The 13,335-nt window shown below is 34.9% G+C and overlaps 1 protein-coding gene across 2 annotated transcripts in view; it reads left to right on the forward strand.

Moving 5' to 3' along the window:
- Positions 1–12,806, forward strand: part of ZBTB10 (zinc finger and BTB domain containing 10) — a 42,670-nt gene extending 29,864 nt beyond the window's left edge. For both annotated transcript variants that reach the window (XM_012535341.3, XM_004276175.4), the window contains exon 6: positions 265–12,806. In XM_012535341.3, coding sequence (XP_012390795.1) covers positions 265–570 — 306 coding nt within the window. In that variant the 3' untranslated portion in view covers positions 571–12,806. The remainder of the gene's footprint in view (positions 1–264) is intronic.
- The last annotated feature ends 529 nt before the right edge of the window (positions 12,807–13,335 follow it).

Genomic DNA, 13,335 nt, shown 5'->3' on the forward strand with positions numbered 1-13,335 from the left:
TTAAATGTAAATGATCTTTGAGATAAACTATATTTGTGTCAGTGAAGCTTAAGATATTTTAACACTATTACCTGCAAATTTAAGGAAGGTAGATTATTAAGTAAATTGCTTTAAACAGTGAATGTGATTTATGAACCAGTACTGAACTTCATACAGAAAGATGATGTATTTACTCATTGTTAAATGGGAGGTTTAATTTGAATGGTTCAAATGTATTATATTGTCTGTACTATCCTTACATTGGATTTTTCCCCCTTCAATTAGGTGCATAAAAAGGATAAAAAATACAAATGTATGGTGTGTAAGAAGATCTTCATGTTAGCAGCCAGTGTTGGAATAAGACATGGATCTCGACGCTATGGTGTTTGTGTAGACTGTGCAGATAAATCACAACCAGGAGGGCAAGAAGGTGTAGATCAGGGACAGGATACAGATTTCCCTCGGGATGAAGAATATGAGGGGAACGGAGGTGGAGAAGCTGATGAAGAGCTGGCTGATGATGGAGAAGATCAGAATGATGCATCTCGATGGGATGAGTCCGGAGATGTTTGTATGTCTCTAGATGACTAACTGACCTACTATACTCCTCAAGGATGCTGCATTTGGACATAATATGAATCAACAATTTGAACTGTTGAACTTGAAGGCTTGCAAAATATGGTACATGCTGGATGGTAGTTATGTTGCTGTGAAAACTGTAGGGTCAAAGCCTTATAGCAAAAAAAATTTTTTTTTATATTTGCACAGGACTGTACAGCAGACAACCTTGTGGTTGGATTACATGGAGTCCACACATCTTCAGTCAGTTATCAAAGTAAAAATATTTTTTATTTATAGGATATACAGTAACTATTTGGGTCCTATGGAAATATAGTACCTGTTCTTAAAAAAGCTTACATTCATGTGCCACTTTAACATGAATTAAGAAAATCCATTATTAAGAATACAGTGACAGCTGACCTAATTACTCTGTCCATCAAACCACTCAGGCTAGTTTGTACTAGTAGAGTTTTGTTTCTATTTTTATTTTTATTAATTTTATTTTTTTTAATACAGATGTTCAGTGAGGGGCCTTTTCAACCCCATTGGTTCTACTTTTCTGTATTTTCCATTTTAATTTGCTTCATAACTTAAACCAAGTCTCTTCTAGTCTTAGCTATTATTTCTCAATTTTGTGCTGATGGGCATGTTTATACGAACTGGAGAGGTAATTTATTGGAATGAACTAACTGACTTCCTCCATTCCCCTTTTCCTTTTTGACATGAATTATACTACTTTACAAATGAAGAATGATGTTGCAAAGTACCATGGTGAGGTTGACAAATACCACTAAAATGATTATGATTTAGAAGTAACTTTCTCCTGCTGCTCTAATCTGATAAATGGTTACTATATGACGTTTTCTGACAAGGCATTCGGTTTTGGGTATCTGTTACTTTGGCACTACTCTTGTTTGCTTCTTTTTATTTTTGCCAGTGTACTATACCTCAGTCCTATTTGAAAAGACAAATCTAATCGAAAGAAAAGTCATAGATAAAATGATTTGTTTTATAATTTATCCTTCATGTCCAGTTTTGGTTAGCTTGTTATGCAATATAAGTGAAATATCAGGTTTTTACTCCTGTGCCCTTTTTATCATTAAAATTAACACAAAAAGTGCATTCTCTTTTGTTTCATACTTACTGGGGTATTCAGTGTTTGAAATTATGATAGATAATTTAGTTAATTTATTTTTCATTTCCTCGAAGTCACTACATCTTGATATATATATATATAGTCTTTCTAGTAGTCACCATGATTCAACAATCTGCAAAAATCTTACAAATAAAGCATTGAGAGGCTTTACAATTTTTATTCTGTTAACTAAATTCTTCAGGGTACAAGGGGGTGATGTGTTAAGTTGAAATTGCCAGACTTGTTTAGCCTGATGACAGATGAATTAGCTGATTGACTCACAGCAGCATTTCATGTAATTGATATTAACATGCACAACATTTATCAGGAACATATTGTATATTATATAAGATTGAGGGATATCATATTTTCAGCTTTCTTTTAAATAGAAATTGAGTATATTTTCCTATTTTATATCAGGTAACTAAATTATGCTAGTCGTGTGGAGAAAATTGCAAAGTACACTTTGGCAGACATAATCCTTTTGGTGCTCCATCCCATCAAAGTTGAAAAGATGATAGGTTTTTTAAGAGACAGGCTTTCTTACTGTCTCTGATTTCAGTAGAAAAATGGTTTAATGTTAGACACTGATGCTTCTGCTTGGATAAATCAAAGAAAGATACAGTACAGTTACATGGTTAGATGCATCATTTGTCACCTAAACTTTATCATAGTTTCTACAAAACTGAAAAACCGACATGGATAGTTTTGGTTTGACTTTTGTTTAAGACTGAAGAGTACATCTTTTTCTCAATGTTCTAGACAAATGAGTAAAATGTAATTCTGGTTGGGTCCAAAGTAGACGTTAGTTGGGCAAAGATACTATGAATGGAGAAGTATTTTAAACGTAAAATGTTCTGCTTTGTGAATATGTAAGTATAGTATAAAGATTTCTTTCATCCCATTTATCCCTCTCCTTTAAAATAAACCATAGTTTACAATTGGTAGATCTGTCTATATATAAATATATATTAAAGAGAAAAGATATATATCTAAAAATCACCTAAGTCGGCTTTATTAGATTCACTTAAGTGAACTACAGTTCACTTATCGCATAGAAACTGGACTTGGCTTTACATTCTTAATGTACTTTTACTTTTCCTTAAGATATGAACTTACTCTCTTTAAACTGAATTTTCTTTTACTACTTAAATCATTTATGTATATCTGGTAAATTATGACCAAATTTTTGTTAGATTGCATACAGTAAATTGAAATACACTCTTGGTACACTACGGGATTGTTGTGCTTTTGTTTTGGTTTTAGTTGGAAACAAGGTTTGATGTAGATGGCTTGTTACTGTTAATTTAAAATATTCTATAATTATTGTCCATTACCTTTTATGTTGTGTTGTGACAGATTTGGCTATATTTTTAGTCAACTGAAATATACTTTAAGAGTTTGTTTTTAGAAAGGTAATCCAAAGGAAAAATGTTTATACTCTTGAATATATTAGCCTCAGCCTATATAAAAATTTCGTCTTTAAAGTAAACATTTTACCAGAAACAGAATTGACAGATTTTTCTACTTGCTGACTGCCTAACTTATTTTGTTTCATGATCTCGAGGGGACTGCCTTTTCCCTTCCAGATCTTTTTAAAAAAAATAGTTTAGTACTAAGGTATACTACTGGATGTTTCTATTTTTTTAAGTATATTCTTTTTCTGACTTACAGTACAATTTCAGGAAGTTGATAGATACTAAGAACTTATGATTGGTCTCAGAGAGGTAACAATGGAACACTCAAAATTTTGTCTGTGGAGCCCTGGCGGAATTATGTGTTACGCATTTGCTGAATTTTTCTCTTGTAACTTATATTTTAAATGAAAAATATTTTAGAGCTTTTATTTAATGAAGAGGAAGAGTATAAACTGTTCATTTCCTGTTCATTTTGTAGTAACAGACCCTCATAAATCAAGATCATGTGTTCTTTCTTACGAGTCTCAGAGACAGTTACTTCATACGGTCCCTGATTTTTCATTGTTATTGGCCCTCATTTTTCATATTCACTAGATATTTTGCTAAATTTTAACACCATAGCAATTAAGAGCTAAAAAAAAACATTATAGGAAGGGGAAACTGAACAGTAATGAGTAGCTTTGAAATTTGGGGGGAAAACATGAGCTGGTTTTGGTAGAGCCATCCTGATGAAGGAAGAGTGAGATGAAGGAGTTAATTCATGTAAAGCGCTTAGAACACTGCCTGGTGCATAATAGGGGCATGACACATCTTAGTTGTTTAATAATACATGGAAAACCAAGACGAAAAGAAGTGGGGAAAGGGGTGGAGAATAGGGAGAAAATAGGGAATGAAAAGATCGGGGCTTAGAAATTTGTAGTAATACAATGTGCTGTAAAAGGCCTGAAGATGACTGGAGTAGTATAATAGGGGAAAGTGTGATGGAAGATGGGTCTTAAAAATCATAAAATTTAAAACCAATAAGTTTTATTTATGTTTTTAGGATGTTAACATAGGATGAAAAAGTTACTTTTCTGAGTAATTCCAAAAGCTAGCATTTTTTTTAGTGCCTGCACATGCCATGCGCTTTACATTATCTTATCAAATTCCCTATAAGTAGGTGCTATTGTCTCCAATTTATAGAAGAGGAAAGGTTCCATTGAAATTTGCTTAATTTAATTTGACTCATGTAACACAGTTACTAAGTGGTAGAGCTGGATTTGGACCAGGTCTGATTCTGAAGCCCATGCTCTTTTTAGGGGGCTCTATTGCCCCAACTTTTGTAGGATTTTAGCTCTTGTAAAGGGGTCTGTCTGTGGAGACATCTTTTCCCTGTGAAACAGCTATGTTAGCAATTTGAATGTCTAATCCTTCCTCCCCCAAATATCCTTAATACTTTTTCCTCCTAGTACAGCAATTGTTGTATCACATGATTGTAAACAAGATACCCAACCTCAGTGTAGCACATGCTGTTAATTGGCTATAGCATTTTCATTTTTAAAAGGATTTTTAACTGAAGAACTAGATGTGAACCCCAGTTTTTGTGCCGTTCAGTCACCCGGATCCTTAAACTTAACTATGGTACATAATATACATGCTTAGAACTAACAGGTGTTTTTTCTTAGTCACTTTAGGATTTTAAATGGAAAGGTTTTTTTTTTTCTTGCTGTATCCCTACTTTTCAAGTGAAGTTGAACTGTTCAAGATAGTTTAAAACGTATTAGGGATAAGCACACTTTAAAAGATGTTTTCTAGCTCTGAATTTTATGACATTGGGTACTTAAAATTTGGAATATGCTGGCTATTGAGAACAAAATTTTGGGTTTAGGAGAGGGATGGTTGAGGCCATTATGAAATGGGAGAATCAGCATTTTAAACACTGTAAACATAAAAGAACACTTTCTTCTGCCTGCTGTTTGTAAAAGCTCTTCGGGAAGATCTTTTACGAAGACCAATTTTTTAATGTAATTTACCTACCTAGTATAAGTGTCCTAAGACATGTATGTAAACTTCCACAACTGTTTTGTCTGTGTATTTAGAAAATACACAAGAATCTTTATCAAACCTAAAAATATAAACTTGTGAGCACTGAACTGCTTCTGGCTTTGTGAATTTTGTTGACTCTGACATTTAATTCAGATTTCCTTGCTTTTAACGTATACTAACTTAGACTAATTGGGGTCGGGAACACCTTTGTAAATTTTGATTTATGTATAATTCAGATACCTCTGGACTTAAGGTTTACAAGTTTGACTTGCAGACTATTAAGGGTTTTTTGGTTTGTCTCTTTTTATGTGAAGTGCATAAAAGACCCAAACTACCTCCTAGTAATGCTTGGAGAGCTGCTTTAATTAATAGCAGTGATTTGTAATCCGCATATTGTCTTTCATCTTTATTACTTTTTTGGAATTCTCTACAGGTTGTAGAAAACATTGAAATACTCCTCCTGAAATGTACATACTTTTGGAAATGGGTTGAAAAGCAAAGGTGAACTACTTCATCTCATATTTGCTGCATACTAGTGGATTAATGGATTATAAGTAAATATATAAATTTCAAGTCTTTGAAACTTTTTAATAATACAGAAAAAACATACTTTTAAAAGGTTTTTGTGGTGGTGGTATTAGTAATAGCCCAAAGGAAATCATAGAATAACTAGATATCCAGACTTTTAATTATTAAAGAAATGAGTTTTGATTTAGTTTGGAAAACAGTGAATTACTGGATGGGATGCCTGTATTGCATATAATTCTTAGTATCTAAACTTTTAAAAGAACTGTCATGTGGCAGAATTAGATATATTCTATTGGTTTATATAGATAGACTCTCTACGGTTCCAAGGGATTAGAATTGGAACTGCTCAGAGTGCTCAAGGTTAAAAAGCAGTTTTTAATAAATAAAGATGCAGTGGGGGCTTCCCTGGTGGCGCAGTGGTTGAGAGTCCGCCTGCTGATGCAGGGGACACGGGTTCGTGCCCCGGTCCGGGAAGATCCCACGTGCAGCGGAGCGGCTGGGCCCGTGAGCCATGGCCGCTGAGCCTGCGCTTCCGGAGCCTGTGCTCCGCAAAGGGAGAGGTCACAACAGTGAGAGGCCCGCGTACCGCAAAAAAAAAAAAAAAAAAAAAAAGCAGTGGGATTGCTCCCGGAAAAAACCAACCCCCACCCCTCACCACTGGAGATGTCCTAAATAAAATGAAAGATTACCTGAGAAGCATTTTGGCTAAGGCAGTATTGACCAAAAAATTCTATTTCAAGGTGGATTTTTTTGTTGTAATTTGTTTTGACCACTGTAGTTATCAACTTTTTGTTTTGCTTAGAATGTTGATAAAATTTTGTGTAAATATCTCATGAAGGATATTTTGACACCAAAATGAGCACAGTTGAAACTTAGAAAATCATGTTTATCTTTATGGAAAAAATTGTTACTTGAGCTTTTTTCTTTTTCACTACAAGTCATCACAGACCAATGTTTGGAAGCTGGTGTAGGAAATTCAGTTATTGGATCTATCTATATAGTTAGATAAGAAAATTAGAGGTCCTTCAGATCTTAGTCTATGTCCTAAGTGAATTTTGAACTAAGGGAAATTTAAAAATGGACTACAGGAAATCTATTCAGTTAATTGAAGTGAATAAAAGATAGGCGCCGTAGTTGCATGGTGCCTTACGTGCTATTAATACTACCTTCTGAATGTTTTTTCTTTTTTCCAGTAGAATCAGTTTGGCAATAAGAAAATACTAATTTTCCACGCATCATTAGGTCTGTTTTAGAGTCTTAGTGAAAGACATGCAAAAGACAGCCTTCTTGACACATGTCCCAACAGCTGTTGAGAGGACAATATATAAAGATTTAGGAGATAATTAATACAGAATTGATTCCCAGAGAGGGAACTATAAGGACTTTGCAGTCAAGTTTAGACCAGGGCTCCTCAGCTTTCATTTCAGTTATCTTCCCCGTAACAAACTCATTCAATAAGTATTTAACATTTGGGAAAACTTCCACATTAGAGACTACAAATTATATTCAGATAAAATTCCTGGCACGTAGTCTGAGCTCGGAATTATTTCTAAGTGAATGATTATTTAAAGACCTCAACATTTTTAAGGCTTTTGCCTGCTAGTATCTCGTGGCTTGTAGCTCTCAAGCTAATTTTGTTTAGAAGTAGTTTGTGTTGTGCCATGCACAGGGATCACACTGAGCCCTCGGGGCCCTTTATCCCAACACCACCATAGGTGTCCATACCCAAAGGCACAATGACCAAACCCAACCTTTGGCTAATACTACCATAGACATCTCAATGCAAGTAGTCTTCTGTGATTCTTTTTTAACCTACACCATCTCCATAACAAGTGGCAAGATTAAGTATGAGCCACTTGCTGCAAAATTTTAATGACTGGCATAGCCACCACTAACATCTAAATGTCTGATATTCAGTGTATATAAGGAAGATGTGAAAAAACTAGGAAGAAAACCCTACTGGAGTTTATTCCTTCATGTAGTGTAGACTGCAACAATGCATCAATAAAGATATTTGGATCTGATGTTTTAGTTTACTGATACGAATTTTTGGTATTTGTGAAGAGGAACGTTGGGTGTTGCATTTATATTTTACCATATGAAAGACAAATGTGTGTTTATCTGTACCATGTTCTTATGTCATCCACTTGGATTTTGGTAGCACCTAGATTCCTAAACTGAGATGGTGGTATTTACATAAGAGACGTGAGTGGTTCTTCAAAGCAAGTTTTGCCACACTAAATTTTCACGTAATGGCCACTTAAAACAATTAGCTTATTCCAAAGAATGGCAATTATAGGAACTGGATCAGTGTCCAGGAGTTACTAACCCAGGGTCTTATACTTCTCATCTATGGCAAAGGAAATGAGAAGAAATTATTTTAAGAATTACTTTAGTTCTAGGTAAACAACTAGAGTTTTATATATGTAGGTATAGTTTTACTTTGATTTGCTTCCTTAAAAGATCTTATTATTGGGCTTCCCTGGTGGCGCAGTGGTTGAGAGTCCGCCTGCCAATGCAGGGGACACAGGTTCGTGCCCCGGTCTGGGAGGATCCCACGTGCCGCGGAGCAGCTAGGCCCGTGAGCCATGGCCGCTGAGATTTTATTATTTCATAGGCTTAAGGGTGTTTATTAGAATCCTACCTTGGACTTCTGGCAGTTATTTTTGAGCCATTAATCATCCTAAACTTTTGCTCTATTTGTGCCTTCTGAAGGTCGCTGACTCTTTAGCACCCTAGTCTATTTGCTGGCCCTTCTTTGTTACTACTTGGTGACTTACGCGACACTCAAAATGTAAGTTCCCATTTCAGTCAATGGACTCTTTTCCTCTTTGGTCATACATGTATTTGGCAGATGTACTGAACACCAATTTGTGAGAAAAGTTACCTGTGATGGATAATGGGATCACAGTGTATATTCAGTTCTCTATTCTACAAGACATTTGGGGTGGGAAAAGATGCAAAGTTAGACAATCAGGGAACTTTATCAAAGAGGCCTTTCATTTCAGCAATTTAAGAAAGTTAGTGATTGAGAGGTGTGGAGTGAAGATATAAAACAGTGCAGATTAAGTTAGTAATGCATACACAGCACTTTGCTTTGTCCCTCTTCAGTGTAGTAAAGAGGAGAAAGAATACTTTCACCTTGAAAATTTATTACTTTCTAGGTGCCTCCCAATTCTCTCAGCTATACTGGACAAGTCTGTAGGATTAGACAAGCTCTTGTTTTCTCGGAAGACCCATCTGTGTACTCAGGGAAACGGACACCTTAGTAGAGTCTACCTACTGTTCGGGGGACCTAGATGATGAAGACTTTGACCTAGAGGTTTCGTATCCAGCAAAGCAGTTCAGTAAAATTGTAGGAACTTGGGGCTAATGTTCATTCCACATATTTTCTGAATAGGGAAAGAATATCACCTCTTCTCAAAGGCTGAAATCACAGGCTTCCGTAGTCCCCAGCCCCACCTCAAGTTATTCTTAATGAAAGTTATAAGATCTTTACTCAATATTTTTTGAATTTTATTTTTTATACAGCAGGTTCTTATTATCTATTTTATACATATCAGTGTATATAAGTGTATATATGTCAATCCAAATCTCCCAATTCATCCTACCACCCCCCCACCCCACTTCCCCTCTTGTTTGCTCAATTTTGATGTGCTTTTTTTTAGCATAGCATATTTATGCCTCACTAAAATTAATCTCTTAAAATCAAAAACCTAGTCAATGTTCAAAATTCCAGTCATTCACGTTCCGTGTGTGTGTGGTGTATTTTACAGTTTGCTTTTCGGTCAGGAGTCTAATAATCTGTAATAGGAGTCAGCAAACCTTTTCTGTATAGGGCGAAACAGTAAATACTTCAATATATTCATTGAAGAGTGATGTGCCTTCTTAACATCAGTGAATTATTTCCTTTCCAGAATTACAAATCCAGCAACAAGATTTAACACTTCGATGGCACCATTTTAGATACTACCTAGTCTGTGATTATGCAATAAGACCTTAACAGGAATTCAGTTAAATACCATACCCCAGTCCACAGAGTGTTCCCTCTCCCGAAACCCCAGTTGCTAAATGAGAAAGGATATGTCCAATTCAGAAATACATTCAGAGCTTGAAAGAGGAGACTTGCTGATAAAAATGTGTACCTTTCTAAATTAGACCCTTCTATTGCCACTTAATCCTATCTTTATCCTCTGTTAAAAGATTCTTTTATATCAGACCTCAACCTTAGTTGAGTACTATGACTTTGACTTTCCATAGCCTTTAGAATGTAAACTATTTTGGGAGATTTTCATTAATATCTGCACTTACAAAAGGTGTCGGTAAATTGGACTTGTCAGTCTTCTTGGACACAGTTTGATAATGCTAAGCTTGTGAGTAACTGAGCCAAAGTATCTGCCCTGAAAAACACTTTCTATCACACTGAAGAAAATTCCCCGAACTAAAGACTATCAAACTGATGCAGAAGCCCATGTCATTGTTTCAGACGCACATAATTCCCCATTTTAAGTCCCGTTGAGGACGATCTTCGTTGTGTGGCTCAGACTCTTGTAATAGTAGACCCGAGTACATGGCAAATGAACCAAATACTGAGCACGATTCTTCTGAGTCAAAATTTCTATTAAAACATAATTTCAACATTGACCTAAAATAATTCCAACAGTTTTTCCTTATAATTAAGGTTAAAATTAATCAAAACAGATGGTCTGATTTTAAGAGATTTAGAAAAAGTTTGGTACCTCTTCTATCTTATGTGGTACTGTCCCATCAGAAGTGTCAAATATATCCAGAAAGGACATACGATGGAACTCTGAGAATACAGCAGCGTTCCTGTCTGGGCATCCCATTCACTCCTCAACCCACTGCAACCTAGACTGTGACTTAAATATTTGAAACTACCCTCTTAAAGGCCACGATCCTCACCTCTGCAGCATTTGCTACTGTGACTGAATGACTGATTTCCTTCACACAGCCCTCCCCTTGACCACGTAAACGTTGGTGTTCTTTTAATTCTTCGCAGGGCACTCTCCCAGTGTTCTTTCCCTTCGTGTTCTTAGTCTCAAATGATCACAATGACTTGGTTGACCTCTCTTCAGTGTTCACAAAGATTTGTAGAAATGACACCATGCATTGTTGTTTGATGCACAGAGGATTTTCGATCACATCCTAATTTGGGTCACTGTTCTTTAATTTCTCGTGGATGACCTCGGGGGTCTTTAGATGTACATTTTTGGTGTATGGAGTCTCATCATGAGCATAGCAAAGTCACCTTTAGAAAAATTATAACCTTGATTTTTCTGAAGCTATGTAATGCATGCCAGCCATGTAAACACTATTTGATGAGGTGATGTCTAGTAGACTTTATCATGTCATATCAACATGTATGTATCTCTGTTAACTATACAGACTAATAAAATCTTCGAATTGAAGGAACCTGAGAAAAACCACACCTGTTTATCCAGCCTCTGCTTGAACTCATCCCATCAGTTCATCAGTTCATTTCCAGCTCACGTAGCAGCCATATTAGGTTGAGATCCATCTTATTAGTTCTTCTCTAGACTGAGTTGAGTTGAAGTCTCCTTATTCCACCTCCCAATGCCACATGGATTCACATCCTTTCACATAATGGTCTATGCAACTGTGGGAACTTGAAAGGGGTGTACACTATATTTGAGGAGTACTTAGGGCCTTAAATTTTTTCCATTGCTAGAAAACTTTTCATTCCTGTAAGTATTAATATAATGTCAGAAATCCATAGTGTTCACTCTTCCAGTTTAATGTTTCTCTCTTCATTTTAAAGCTAAGAATCAAATATTTAATATGAATAACCAGTGCTCAAAACAAGATTTTAAAGAAAAGCACCCAGAAATATTTCTTGTAAAGTAGAATATTAATTTGTTGGCACTGGTATATAACACTTAACATAAGATTAAACTTGCTTCTCCAAGATAAGATTAAGTTTGCAGCTTGATATAAAAATTTAAACGTTGCTTAATCCTAGGCTTTCAAGAGTTTCATAATTAATTGATTTCTTAATGCAGTACAGTTTTAACATGTATAAATTTAATGATTGAACTCCCTTTAGAAAATGTATTATGAGGAAGATGTGAGTTATTTTTTCCTTTATTTGCATTTCAGATCATATTCTAAAAGAAGTGATAAATATTTCATTTTTATTAAATTCTTATAAAACTTCAGGTCCTTCAGCCCCAAGCCATCCCTCTCCTTAAGCAGCAGGATAGGTTTATAATTATGACTACTTTGTTATTTTTATAGTTAGTTTGAAAAACATTATGAGTACAGTCCTGGTGCGTTTATGTCACCAAGATGGAAGAATGAGAATATTGTCTTCATTAGGTAGCCAGTTTAAGTCCTAAACATTATTGAGTATTCATTGGCATAATATTTCTTCTCAGTGTTTGAACTCTAAAATTATGAGTCAGGAAAGTCCATAAAAATAGTTACCCAAAATGCATTTTTGTGAGGTTTACTGCATGCTGTTTGAAAGTTACCACCATATCCTTCATCTTTGTTTCAGCACAAAATCCAAGAACGTGAGCTGAGAATCCGAGGACATTTTGCCTGTGTAGGTGATGAACTTCATTGCAATTTTAGCCATTTACGAATATGAGAGGGAAAAAGGGGGATGTTTTTACTCTTTAAGCATTTATAACTCACATCGTGCCAGTTTGTTATAACTTTTATGTTTAATGTGAGCAATTTCTTTATAGTATCATTGTGACTCTAACCTGCTAGACCTCAGAATGGCTATTTTTTGGGAAACTAAGCTTAAATGATGCAGATGTAATATTATTTGCAAGCAAAAAATGAGTAAATTTGCATTAGCTGGTTTGCCACTGTAAAAGTCCATTTTCTGCATATATAATGGAAATGAAGTGACTTCAAAAATCAGATTTGAGAATGTTTTCAATATATCATCCTGTTATTAATGTCCTGCATTTTAATAGAATCTTTTTTCTTATATTCCCACCTTTATGAACATAATTTGTCGTTGGAGATGATTAATGAGGCAACTGCAAAGGCAAAATCTGACATTTTGTATATTCTAAGAAAGACTGTCAATTTATTTTTTAGCCATATGTACACACAGAAAGCAAAACTTAATCATGCCATTAAAGAAAAATTGTAAGCAATTGAAACTGTACTATGTAATTGAGTCCCATCATAATAATTTAAGTATGTTCAAAGTATTTTCATTGTGGGATTAATAATTAGAGTGTGGCACATATTTGAGGCCTTTTATACTTGAGTTTCAGAGTTGAAAGCTTTCCAAAGTTTCTAAAAAGTAAAGTTATAAGACATTTATGTGGCTTTCTCATTTATGGTCATTAGAGAAGGCACTTACATAAGTCTTATGAGGCAAAATATATTGAAAAGAGTATTCCTCAAGCAAAAGTCTTCATGATCTGTAGATGTGATATAGAAAGGTTTCAGAATAAACTATAGAGTTTCATATGAACTTCACTTGTTTGAGCAAGTAAATTTGGTAAAAAATTAAAGAATGTTTTCCTTTAATGTATCCAGTCCATTTGGTATATTAGATAATTATTATCATTTAGATCATGTCTATTTCTTTAGCTCTATTAGAGACCCTTTGTTCTTTCTTTAGTAAACAGTGATCTAAATTACCATATATGCTGTTGTATTCCACAGTGACTAATTAGCATA

The sequence above is a fragment of the Orcinus orca genome, chromosome 17 (assembly GCF_937001465.1).
Source record: "Orcinus orca chromosome 17, mOrcOrc1.1, whole genome shotgun sequence".
Taxonomy (NCBI): Eukaryota; Metazoa; Chordata; class Mammalia; order Artiodactyla; family Delphinidae; genus Orcinus; species Orcinus orca.